We start from the raw sequence: 11,069 nt of genomic DNA, 5'->3' as shown, positions 1-11,069 counted from the left end.
TTCTTGAGATGTAATGACACAGAAATTTTCATCAAACTACAGAAAAGAAGCTGCAGAAAGGGAAAAGGGTTGATGCTCTCAAGGGCCACAAGGTCATTGCAAGATCAGAAAGCACAGGATTTTACTACCCAGGTAATTGCATTGTAAATAGTAGTTTGTTTGGCTTGGAATTCTACCCTAAAACCAGTGTCAAGACCTGGCGTGTGGATGGGAGTCCTTCGGAGCAGGAGGTGATAACTAATCGTCCAGGACAGTTCCCAAATGTAATACAGTGGTACCTCGGGTTACATACGCTTCAGGTTACATACGCTTCAGGTTACAGACTCCGCTAACCCAGAAACAGTACCTCGGGTTAAGAACTTTGCTTCAGGATGAGAACAGAAATCGTGCTCCGGTGGCGTGGTGGCAGCGGGAGGCCCCATTAGCTAAAGTGGTGCTTCAAGTTAAGAACAGTTTCAGGTTCAGAAGGGACCTCCGGAATGAATTAAGTACGTAACCAGAGATACCACTGTATTTAGCTCGCAATGCAGAGATGTTACATAGTTGGCAATGCTGGTTCAAATGTTTAGGATCTGTACATATTTTGAGGAATGGGCATTAGTGCCTGTGGGGGGGTGTATATGCTTACGTGTGTGTGTGCAGAATTTTAAAATCTTGGCAGTGTGCAGTGGAGAAGAAAGGAAGGACGCACATGGAACTGTCAGGGGCACCTGGTACCATAGAACTGGAAGCAACCTCAAAAGTTACCTATAGTCCAACCTCCTCCCAATGCAGGCAATCTACTATTACAGACTTAACACAAATGCTGTAGGTGAGACTTGGAAACTTGTACTGAATGCTGAAGTTCTTCCTTCTTATGTATCCACTGTTTGCTGTGCATTCAGTGGGTTTGAGAATGTGTGTGCATAAGAGCCATTGTAAAGGAGGAAGGATCCTTGCTTCGAGCAGCTCTGTGCGCACACATTGGTACGCGTTCAAGTTCCCTTTCTGCACTTTCTAAACACACGACTGAGGGTGGATCTAAACACAGGGAAAAGAACACGCTATTAATAAGTCAGAAATTAGATCGTTTTAACCAGTGCTTTTTTCTGGGGGGGACGCATGGGTGTGCATACCCCTAAACATTTTGTGAATCTAAGTTTGGCCTAACTGAGGGGCAGTATTTCAATATGAGTAGGGAAATGAGAGTACCCCTAAACATTTTTTTAAAGAAAAAAAAAAAAAGCACTGGTTTTAACAAAAGAAAAAAAAATCTCTATGGAAAACCGCGTTTAAACAATTTCCTGCTCTCTGGCGCCATCTGATGTCACATGTTTATAGTGCATTCAAATCGCTGTTTCTTTACTAATGTAGCCGAGTCCTGAATGTAAGAACATTGTAATGGACCTGGATAATGTCCCATCTAGTCCAGCGTTCTGTTCTCACAGTGGCCAACCAGATGCCAATGGAGGGCCTGAACCCAATTGTGATTTTCGGCAATTGGCATTTAGAAGAATACTGCCTTGACAGTGAAGGTAGAGCATAGCCATTGTGGCTGGTTGCTGTTGAGAGAGCGGACAAGCTACCCTCTGTGCCCCCCCCCCATGCTGCCTTTTTATATGTGAAAGCTGAACACCCCTCAGGTTGCAACTAGTTGTGGGGCCGGAATTAGGAACACATTAGATTTTGTTATCCATTGGTCCATGTCACCCAGGACTGCCTGCTTTAGCTAACATCAGTTTTCCAGTAGTTTCCACAACCCCAAGGAAAAGGGTCTTTCCCGGTTCCATTAGTCATGATCTGTAAATGGATCTGCCAGCAGTTGAGCTGCCTCATCTGTAGTCAGTGCATATGCTCTGCACTGAGCTTTGAAAACCAGTTTTTACAAAAAGCTGTTTCCATTTATTTCGCACGCTGCAAAGCACAGCACGTAATCTGAATTGTGGATTGCTTTCTCTCTCCCGGTCTTTGTTTTAGGGACAGTAATACGAACCATCACTCCTTTTTACGCACTTGTTGATTTCAATTGTGGGCACACGGAGATCGTCCCCTTGAAGTTCATTATACCTGTGGGGGGTGCAATGCCTTGTCCATCCTTGCAGGTAGGCAATTTACCATTTCTGAAGTTCATGCATGTTCTCCTCTACATAGTTATTTCTTAAAGGAATGCGCCCACTTCCTTTTAGCTCATCCAAGTTGCACGGTCTTTTTTACTGGGTGTAAATGGGACCAGAGCAGGCGAACTTACCTGTCTGAGGTTGATCTTGGGCTTTCTTATTGAAATATACTCAGAGTCAAGTGTGGATTTCATGCTCTTTATTCAGCTCATAGTGGTGAGGAGGAATGGAAGTTCCCTAAGAATATCTGCTTTATATACATTATTTACACAATGGGCCTAACGTGATTGGCTAATTCCGGGATTCGCCTGTAGGCCAATCAGGTTGCGGATTCACTTCCACCTGGAGCTGGATTGGGTGGCTCCTGTGGACCAGTCAGACTGCTGCATTCTGGACGCTATTGTTCTAGGACCAATCAGACTGCTGCCTTTTGGATCCTATTCAACTCAGTACATAACACTTATCTAAGGATGCACGTGAATGGTGATGAACCCATGTGGTGGCCAGCCATAAGGTGCAACTCTGGTGAATAAAATTTCTGAAACACTTACAGGAAAACTTAAAAGAAAAAGAGGTATAGGTGTCTGGGCATTTGCAGGAATCCTGCCATCTCCCCACCAAAAGGAAGCATTCCCCCTGGATTCTCTGTATATAAAAGCAGTGTGTAGTTGCTCAGTGGAGTCAGAGTTACATATTACTTATTCTATAATGCTCTTTCATAACTACAGTCATACCTTCGTTTTCGAACAACTTAGTTCTGAATGTTTTGGCTCCCAAGCCCTGCAAACCTGGAAGTGACTGTTCCAGTTTGCAAACTATTTTTGGAAGCCGAACGTTCGACGGGGCTTCCGCGACCTCTGATTGGTTTCGGAAGCCGCACTTTGGTTTCCGAACATTTTGGAAGTCGAACGGACTTCCGGAACGGATTCCGTTTGATCCGTTTGACTCCCAAGGTATGACTGTATTTCTATAAAGAAGGGACACAGTCATAGATGGAAGGACATATTGCTAGGGCCGGCCCACCTGTTAGACATGGTGAGGCAGTCACCTCAGGTGGCAGGCAGATTGGGGACAGCTGCGAAGGGTAGCAGATCCAGGCCTCTGAACAGTTCGCCACCTCCTGTACTTGTCGCTCTGCCCTACTCCTTTGCTACACAAGGAATAGTACAGCCATAATATTTCACTTCCTGATTGGCAGGTAAGTAAAGCTTGGGTTTAAGCTACTTGGATGCTTTGGGGAGGAGAACTTTAGCTGCAGAAGAAAGGCATTGGTTGAGTTGTTTTTGGTTTTTTTAGTGGAAACTAAGCTCACAAGGTATACAGTTGTACCTTGGAAGTCGAATGGAATCCATTAAGAAAGACTGTTCGACTTCCAAAATGTTTGAAAACCAAATCACGGCTTCTGATTGGCTGCAGGAAGCCACAGGAGCCCTGTCGGATGTCAGGGTTCCAAAAGAACGTTTGCAAACTAGAACAAACATTTGTGGTGTTCAGAAGCCAAAATGTCTGAGTTCCAGGGCATTCGAGATTCAAGGTATGACTGTACAGTTGTACCTTGGTTTTTGAACGTCTCAGAAGTTGAACATTTCGGTTTTCAAACACTGAATACGCCTCGGAAGTCGAACGGCTTCCCCTGAGTATTTATCAATTTCCTCAATTAAATTTGCAGACCGCCCTTTGCGCCTTGGTTTCAAATGTTTCAGAAGTCGAATGGTCTTCTGGAATGGATTACGTTCAAAAACCAAGGTACCACTGTAACTGCATTATTGTCTCTGTTAAGAAGATCGGACCTCCGGACCATTATAATTTAAAGCTAATGTACTCAACCTAACTCTTCTTCTGGTTCTACAGGTTGGAGACTATGTACTTGTAAGAGTTAGGAAACAATTGGGAGATGAGTATTATGTACCTGGTACTGTCATAGCAACCCCACTAAAATCTGATTTAGATGATAAAGTCTACACCATTTTGAAATACAACAACAAAAAGGTAAGACGGCAGGCGGACAGACCTTGAAAACTGCAGTGCCTTTTATTCTTGACACTAATAGCGTCTTTTTCTTTGGTGGAACCATAGAGCTTGGCTTGCACCTTTTCTTCCTGTCGACTCTAGCTGACAGGAAAAATGAGCAATTAACATAAGAAATATATCTGATTAATAAGGACTCTCTTCATTCAGTTCCACTTTATTTTAATGTCGTTCTTACCGCTCTGAAACTTCATCCTTAAAACAACCTATTAATCAACTCTTCCCTTGGCACCAATAACTGTTTTTCCATATGTTCTGCTGTGTTTCAAATTATTCTAGTAAGTTATCCTTTTATCCATTGTGTCTAATTTGTTTTCCCCTTTAAAATAAATAAATAAATAAACCATTGCATTTTGGAAACTTGACTCTTTTTACTTCCACGTACAAGTTTCTTCATGTGAATGGTTGGTTTGACAAGATAAAAGCCACTGAGTTTAAAGATGTGGTGATTTTGTTGCTGCAGGCATTCTGTGTACGAAATGGGCTTATTAAAATCAGCCATAGAAGGTATTCCTGTTCCTGCTGCTACATAAATATGACCCGAATGATGGATTATCTTGTGTGAGTATACTTGAATCCCATTTTCTCCTCCATTTCATAAATATGTATAGGTGTACACGTGTGTGTGAGATGAGGTAAATATCAAGCAATGCTACTGATACAAATCCTGGAATGATGACAGTAATAATGTTGATTCTGCAAAACAAGAACAGCAGTCCCAACCAAAATACCTCAGAGATATTAAATGACCTAGAGACAGACGGGCTGTGTGGTAGGAAGGGGTGCAGAGAGATAATAGGGCAATACCATTGTAACAAGAACTGGTGTGTGTGTGTGTTGATGTGTGAATGGAGATGTAAAAAGTATAAGTGTTTAGAATTATTTATTACATTTATATGGCTCTCTTTGTCCAAAGATCACGGGGCGGTTTACAGTATAAAAACACAAAAATACATACCATAATAAGAAACAAATACAGTGGTACCTCGCGTTACATATGCTTCAGGTTACAGACTCTGCTAACCCAGAAATAATATCTCAGGTTAAGAACTTTGCTTCAGGATGAGAACAGAAATTGTGCTCTGGCAGCTCGGTGACAGCGGGAGGCCACATTAGCTAAAGTGGTGTTTCAGGTTAAGAACAGTTTCAGGTTAAGAACGGACCTCTGGAATGAATTAAGTACTTAACCCGAGGTACCACTGTACAGCTAAAAGGCCCAAAGCCTGGGTGAAGAGGCAGGTTTTTGCCTGCCGTCTAAAGACAAGTAATGAAGGGGTCAGGTGAGCCTCCCTGGGGAGAGCATTCCACAAACGGAGCCACTGCAGAAAAGGCCCATTCTCGTGTTGCCACCCTCTGGACTTCTTGTGGAGGGAGCACACAAAGAAGGGACTCAGATGATGATTGTGGGATCAAAACCAATGCTTTGAATTGGGCCTGGAAACTAACTGAAAGCCAGTGTAGTTGGGTCAGGGTTGGTGTTATATGCTCAGGCAGTCTTGCCCCATTGAGCCACCTGGCCACTGAATTCAGCACCAGCTAAAGTTTCTGAACCATCTTCAGACGCAGCTGCACATATAGCGCATTTCAGTAATCTAACCTAGAGGTTACCAGGTCATAGAGAGTCTGCACAAACCGAGTATGTGAAGAATGGGAAATGGGTACAGGGGCGGAATTGCGATCAGATAACGCCTGGGAACTTTCACAAGTTTCTGCTTGTCATCTCACCTTGGAGAAAAAAAACCATACCGGTTGCTGAAATCCTGTCTGCCTGCACTTAGCTAATCTGCTGCTTTGAATTAATCTAGACCAAACATAAAAGTTGTGAAGCATTTCCATAGAGCGGCTGAAGAGGCAGAGACTAAATGCATCTCTGCCGGAGGCGAATGGAAGAAGAAGGACAACAGAAAAGGAAGAGCAAAGAGCAGGAAGGATCTCTGCAAAGCATGGCCGTCTGATGAGCAGCTGGCTGCCCCCAGAAGGACAGTGAAAATAAGAGAAAGTAGTTTGTCGCCACCCTCTCATATCAAAGATGGATGTGCAGGTACAACAAGTAAACTAGAGCAGGAGTCCAGTGATGTTGTAAAGTCAGATATATCCAAAATGGAAAACTTGCATTAGGTCTATTTACTCTATATTTACTATAACTTTGCCTAGTGATTAGGATTCTGTACTTTGGTTTTTTCACAGCCCAAGGGTTGTTTTTAATCCTTGCTTTCTGTATCACGTTCCTAATTGAGATCTTCTCAGTTAGCCTAATAAGAGAGAAAATACACACACTTGTCCCAGATCTTCCAGCATATTGTAGGAATGATACTTTCTCCAGGGATACAGTGCTTTGGAGTTTGGTTTTTTTTTTTTTTGTCATTCCTTGGCAAATACCCAAGTGACTACTACCTCCCCTGATATGCCATATTGGTCTCTGCCACCATTTTGTTCTGTTGAGCCACATTAAGAACTTCCTTGTTCTCTCTTTAAAAAACTAACCAAAAACATTTTTATTGAAGGTTTTCAACATATTGTGCACAAAAATCCCAACACATTTATAACAAGCTAATAAAAAGCAACATATCTAGTAATAGTTATAATAATAATAATAATAATAATAATAATAATAATAATAATAATGGTGATGAAAAAGAAAATATAAAACTGAATACTCATTATCCTTAACAAACACAATTGTATAAAAAAGAGAAAGAAGAAAAGAACGGAGAAGAAATAACTGAAAAAACCCATTATCACATTATAGATATAATATATGAAAAAGGTTTTTCCCCAGTTATTTCTTCTCCATATGTGTGTGAGTGAGAGAGAGAGAGAGAGAGAGAAGAGAACAGACTAAAAAGAGAAACTTCTGCCCCCCTGACAATTATGCACTCCAGAATTGCTTTTACCCCTCTGCAGGATGTAACTTTACCCAGATTTCCCTCCCAAGCCTAACCTTTAACTTTTAGTCACCCAGACAGTGGCAGTATGACCCTTCTTATGTCTTTCTAGTAATCCAAATTAATATTTCTCCAGTTTGTATGTAAAATTTCTTATAAAGTCCTTTTAACCTGTTCTAGCAATTTGTTGTTCTCAATGAATTGCCTTTCAAACTTTTTCTTTTTTTACTCAGTAAAAAGCAATAGTAATGTTGCACAACTCCCCTAGTTTGGGAAGGTTCCTGTCTCAGAACGCAGGCATTTGTATCCCCCCTCCTTTGTGCTTTTATTATGTTGCTGTAATGTGGTGTTACTATAGACTTACCCCCCTATGTCTGATTCATACAGGCACATTAAGGGCACAGTGGGTTGAATCTAGTGCTACTGCTTCTCAGAGGAGACCCATTCACATTGATAGACACAACTAACTGAAGTCCACTAATTTCAGTGGGTCTACTCTTGAGTAGAATTTCATGGGATGCAACCCAGTGTCCCATTGTGCAGCTTGCAACTGAGCATGGGGAAAAGCCCAATAAATTATCTGATGTTTGAAAAGTCTGAAGCAATGATGCGATGAAGAGTTTTGGCAGATGTTTGATCTTTGTCGGCTCTTTTACACATGCTAGTCATCAAGGGATGAACCTGGAATGTGTATTTCTGTCCCCTTTCTGAGAATGTGCTTCAGATATCAATGTGAATGTACTGACCCAATATGCAAATTCGGTATATATATTGTATGTTGAATATCTCTTGCAAATCATGGTTTACTGTCAATACAGTACAAGTTACATACGAAGGCTCCAATCCCACACATGCTTACCTGGAAGTAAGTCACATGAAACTAGTGGGGCTTACTTTTGAGTAGACCTCTGTAGGCTTGCAGTGTAAATCCCTTATACGTTGTTTCCAGCTGTTTCTGGACTACAATTCCCATCATTCCTGATCCTGCTAGCTAGGGATGATGGGAGTTGTAGCCCAAAAAACAGCTGGTGACCCAAGTCTGGGAAACATTGCCTTATAATAGGTTCTCTGATAATGCATCCTATGGTAGCAGACCCTTTTCAACTCCCTCAATACTTTGGAAACGAAACAAGAAAAAGAAAAGTTAACACATGATGTCTCGTGGTTTTGTTTGATCAATGTGTTAAATAATCTGCATTGCTGGATGATAAAGCGACTATGCCTTCGTATTATCCGAGGCGGATCTCCCACATTCATGCAGTGGCTCCGGCTGCACATAATGCTAAGCCAAACTATGGCTTAGCACAAACATGCAGGATCGCTGTGAGCGAAGTCGTGGTAGCATGTCGTCTGAATCAGAGGAGTGCTCTGATGGTGTTTCCTGCTTGGCAGGGGGTTGGACTCGATGGCCCTTGTGGTCTCTTCCAACTCTATGATTCTATGAATCCACAGGACAGCAACAGGACTGAATAAGAAACAAAGTGGCCTCAGCCTCCTCTCTCAGAACCCGCACGCTAAGCCATAATTTGGTTTAGCATTATGTATGACGATCAGCAAATAATTGACAGTGCCTGCACAGTCTTCATTTCTTTAGTAGCAAGCCAGAGTTTCCATGCTGAATGGTGACGGTGCCTTTCTTAAAGATAAGCACTGACTGCTAGTTTTGAATTTTCTGTGAAAGTGTTGAATGAAATAGAATTTTAAATCCTAAGTCCGCAGACCAAATGGACTCTTATCTAAAGTAGACCTTGATTAAATGTGTGCAGCTTCCATTTATTTGAATAAATACTCATCTCCTGTCTAGAAAATAATGTCTAGCACGGTTATTGTTAGAATTGTCTCCTTATATTGTATTGTCTACCTTGTTTCGGGATAGCTAGCCCTCTTCCATACTTAAATCTTTGTTAGCATAAATCACTGTTACCCTCATTAGTGTATGGTGTATGTTGTAAATCTTAAAACGTGACTTTAATAAAACATGATTTCCTTGTGCATCCATTGGCATGGTTACTTTCTAACAGATTTTATGTGCAGCTGTTTTTATGGATTTCATTTTTTTCAGATTCCAGATACCTTTGCTTCCCTTTCCTCCAGTTTTCCTTTAAAAAGCACACATAAGATCCATTTTTCAAAGTCTGGTTTGCCAAACGCATGTTGCCCTCTGACCACAGGGGAAAGATCCTGCCTTCTGCAGAAACATGGTTATTTCCATAAGGTGGTTGCAGAGGAAAATCTCTTGTTATGAAATGAAAATGGTTGAATTAAGGCAGCAAATGTCGTGACCTCCAAATGTTGATCCACTTCAATTCGGAGAAGCTGTATTTTTGGGGAAGCTGGCGATTTTAAATGCCGCTCACATTTTCTTCACAAGCTTTTCCAACAGAAAAAAGAGTCATTTTTATTTTATTAAAATAAATAAGCAAATGCATTGGGGGGAAATATGAGAGCAACAGAACTCATCACCAGCAATAAAGCAAAACATAAAAAGCAGCCCCTATTTAAACCAATGGTGCTTACATGAGTCATTTTTAAAATTGCAACCATTCACATAACTACAAATGAGAATGAAGCTCCACACATGCACACCTTTGCTTGCATGACAAAGCTCCGTATTCCATCAGTCTCTTACGGCAGGTCAGGCAGCTTTGCAGCCATTAATGTCATCTCCTTCCCTCATATCTATTCACTGCTGTACAGTCCAGGTGCCTTTTATGTTTTCCTGTGCAGCTTGTAATGAGTTCTGTTGCTCTTACATCTCCTCTAACAGGCCTGGGGGGGGGGGAATTATTTTGTTTAATCTCACCGATCTTTGCCTTTTCTTCCACCCCTTTTTTCCCCTGCCAGCACCTACTTATCGTGGCTTACCACGTCCTCATTCTTCACGAGGTAGAAAGCCATGGCTGCCTTCAAATGCTTCTGAGTTTAGGATAACTAAGGCCCTCCGGAGCTCTGGTTCTCCTTTGCGCCAGCAGAGCACCCCTCAACTTGTTAGGACGGCTGCCACCAGTAGCAGCAGCGAGACCAGCATTTCGAGCATCGAGAAGGTGGAAGAGCTGGCAAGACGGCTTCAGCAGTACCACATCACGCAAAGGAAAAACAGCCTTGCCATTTAGTTGTAAATAAAGACTACAAGTTGTGAACAGGGGAGCAGGGAGGGGAAGGGTCTAGTTGCCAGTTATGAAACCGTATTATATCAACTCCAAATAAACCATTTAATTTGATATTAAACTTTTTAATATTAAAATTGTGCAGCATCACAAGATCTTTATAAGGAGATCTTTGAAAATCTGGCTGTGCGGTTAAAAAACGACGAGGAGGCAGACGAAAGGAACCACATTGGCACGTGCCTAAACTTGGTACGGAGAACAGATGCCCTGTTGTCTGCCTGGATAGTGCAGTTGGTTAGAGTGTGGTGCTGATCATCCCAAGGTTGCAGGTTTGATCCCTCTTTGGGGCAGCTTTGCAGGGGGTTGGACTAGATGATCCTCAGGGTGCCTTCCAACTCTATGAGTCTATGAATATGATGTGCAGTTGTAGATAGGATGCACTTTATGGGTGATTCCAGGTGTATGTCAGTGTCATGTCAGAGCCTGGATTCTGATGAACCATCCCATGATGGTGTTTGTCTTGTGTATCCTCCTTCCCTGAAAGAATCTGAAGCCAGGGTGGTGGTGCAGAAAGAATGCATGAGCAAAGGAATAAGGAAGGATCAAAACCACTTTTTCAGTGCCCTATTTGTGCAGTTATGCGGATGACTTCTGCTTGAGGTGGCCTCTGCTAAAAGGGACTGTCATCGGGCTAGCACAGGTAGACATCCTTTAGGTTTCTAGATGTATGATGGAAGAGTTGTGGTTGTTGTAAAGGCATAGCTGTCAAGCGTCCCTTATTTGGAGGGACAGTCCCTTATCCCAGCGCCATGTCCCACTGCTGTCCCTTATTGAGGGATGTCCCTTAAATTTCCCGGGTTTCAAAGGAAGCAGCTCCTCTCCCTCCCTGCCGGACAGGGAGGAGGGAGGCTCCAACTGTGTTGCTTGGCTGCCTGGCCCGCCCCCCTCCGGCC

The 11,069-nt window shown here is 42.4% G+C and overlaps 1 protein-coding gene across 1 annotated transcript in view; it reads left to right on the top strand.

Moving 5' to 3' along the window:
• VWA3B (von Willebrand factor A domain containing 3B) overlaps positions 1-10,237 on the top strand; it is a 64,588-nt gene extending 54,351 nt beyond the window's left edge. Inside the window, 7 exon segments of the mRNA XM_081859018.1 lie at positions 23-36; positions 38-132; positions 1,957-2,081; positions 3,948-4,085; positions 4,588-4,685; positions 5,930-6,165; positions 9,854-10,237. Of these exon segments, the coding sequence (XP_081715144.1) occupies positions 23-36; positions 38-132; positions 1,957-2,081; positions 3,948-4,085; positions 4,588-4,685; positions 5,930-6,165; positions 9,854-10,122 (975 nt within the window). The 3' untranslated portion in view covers positions 10,123-10,237.
• The last annotated feature ends 832 nt before the right edge of the window (positions 10,238-11,069 follow it).

Source organism: Podarcis erhardii, assembly GCF_964252035.2.
Source record: "Podarcis erhardii genome assembly, chromosome: 4".
Lineage (NCBI taxonomy): Eukaryota > Metazoa > Chordata > Lepidosauria > Squamata > Lacertidae > Podarcis > Podarcis erhardii.
This window is presented reverse-complemented; position numbering and strand designations above follow the sequence as displayed.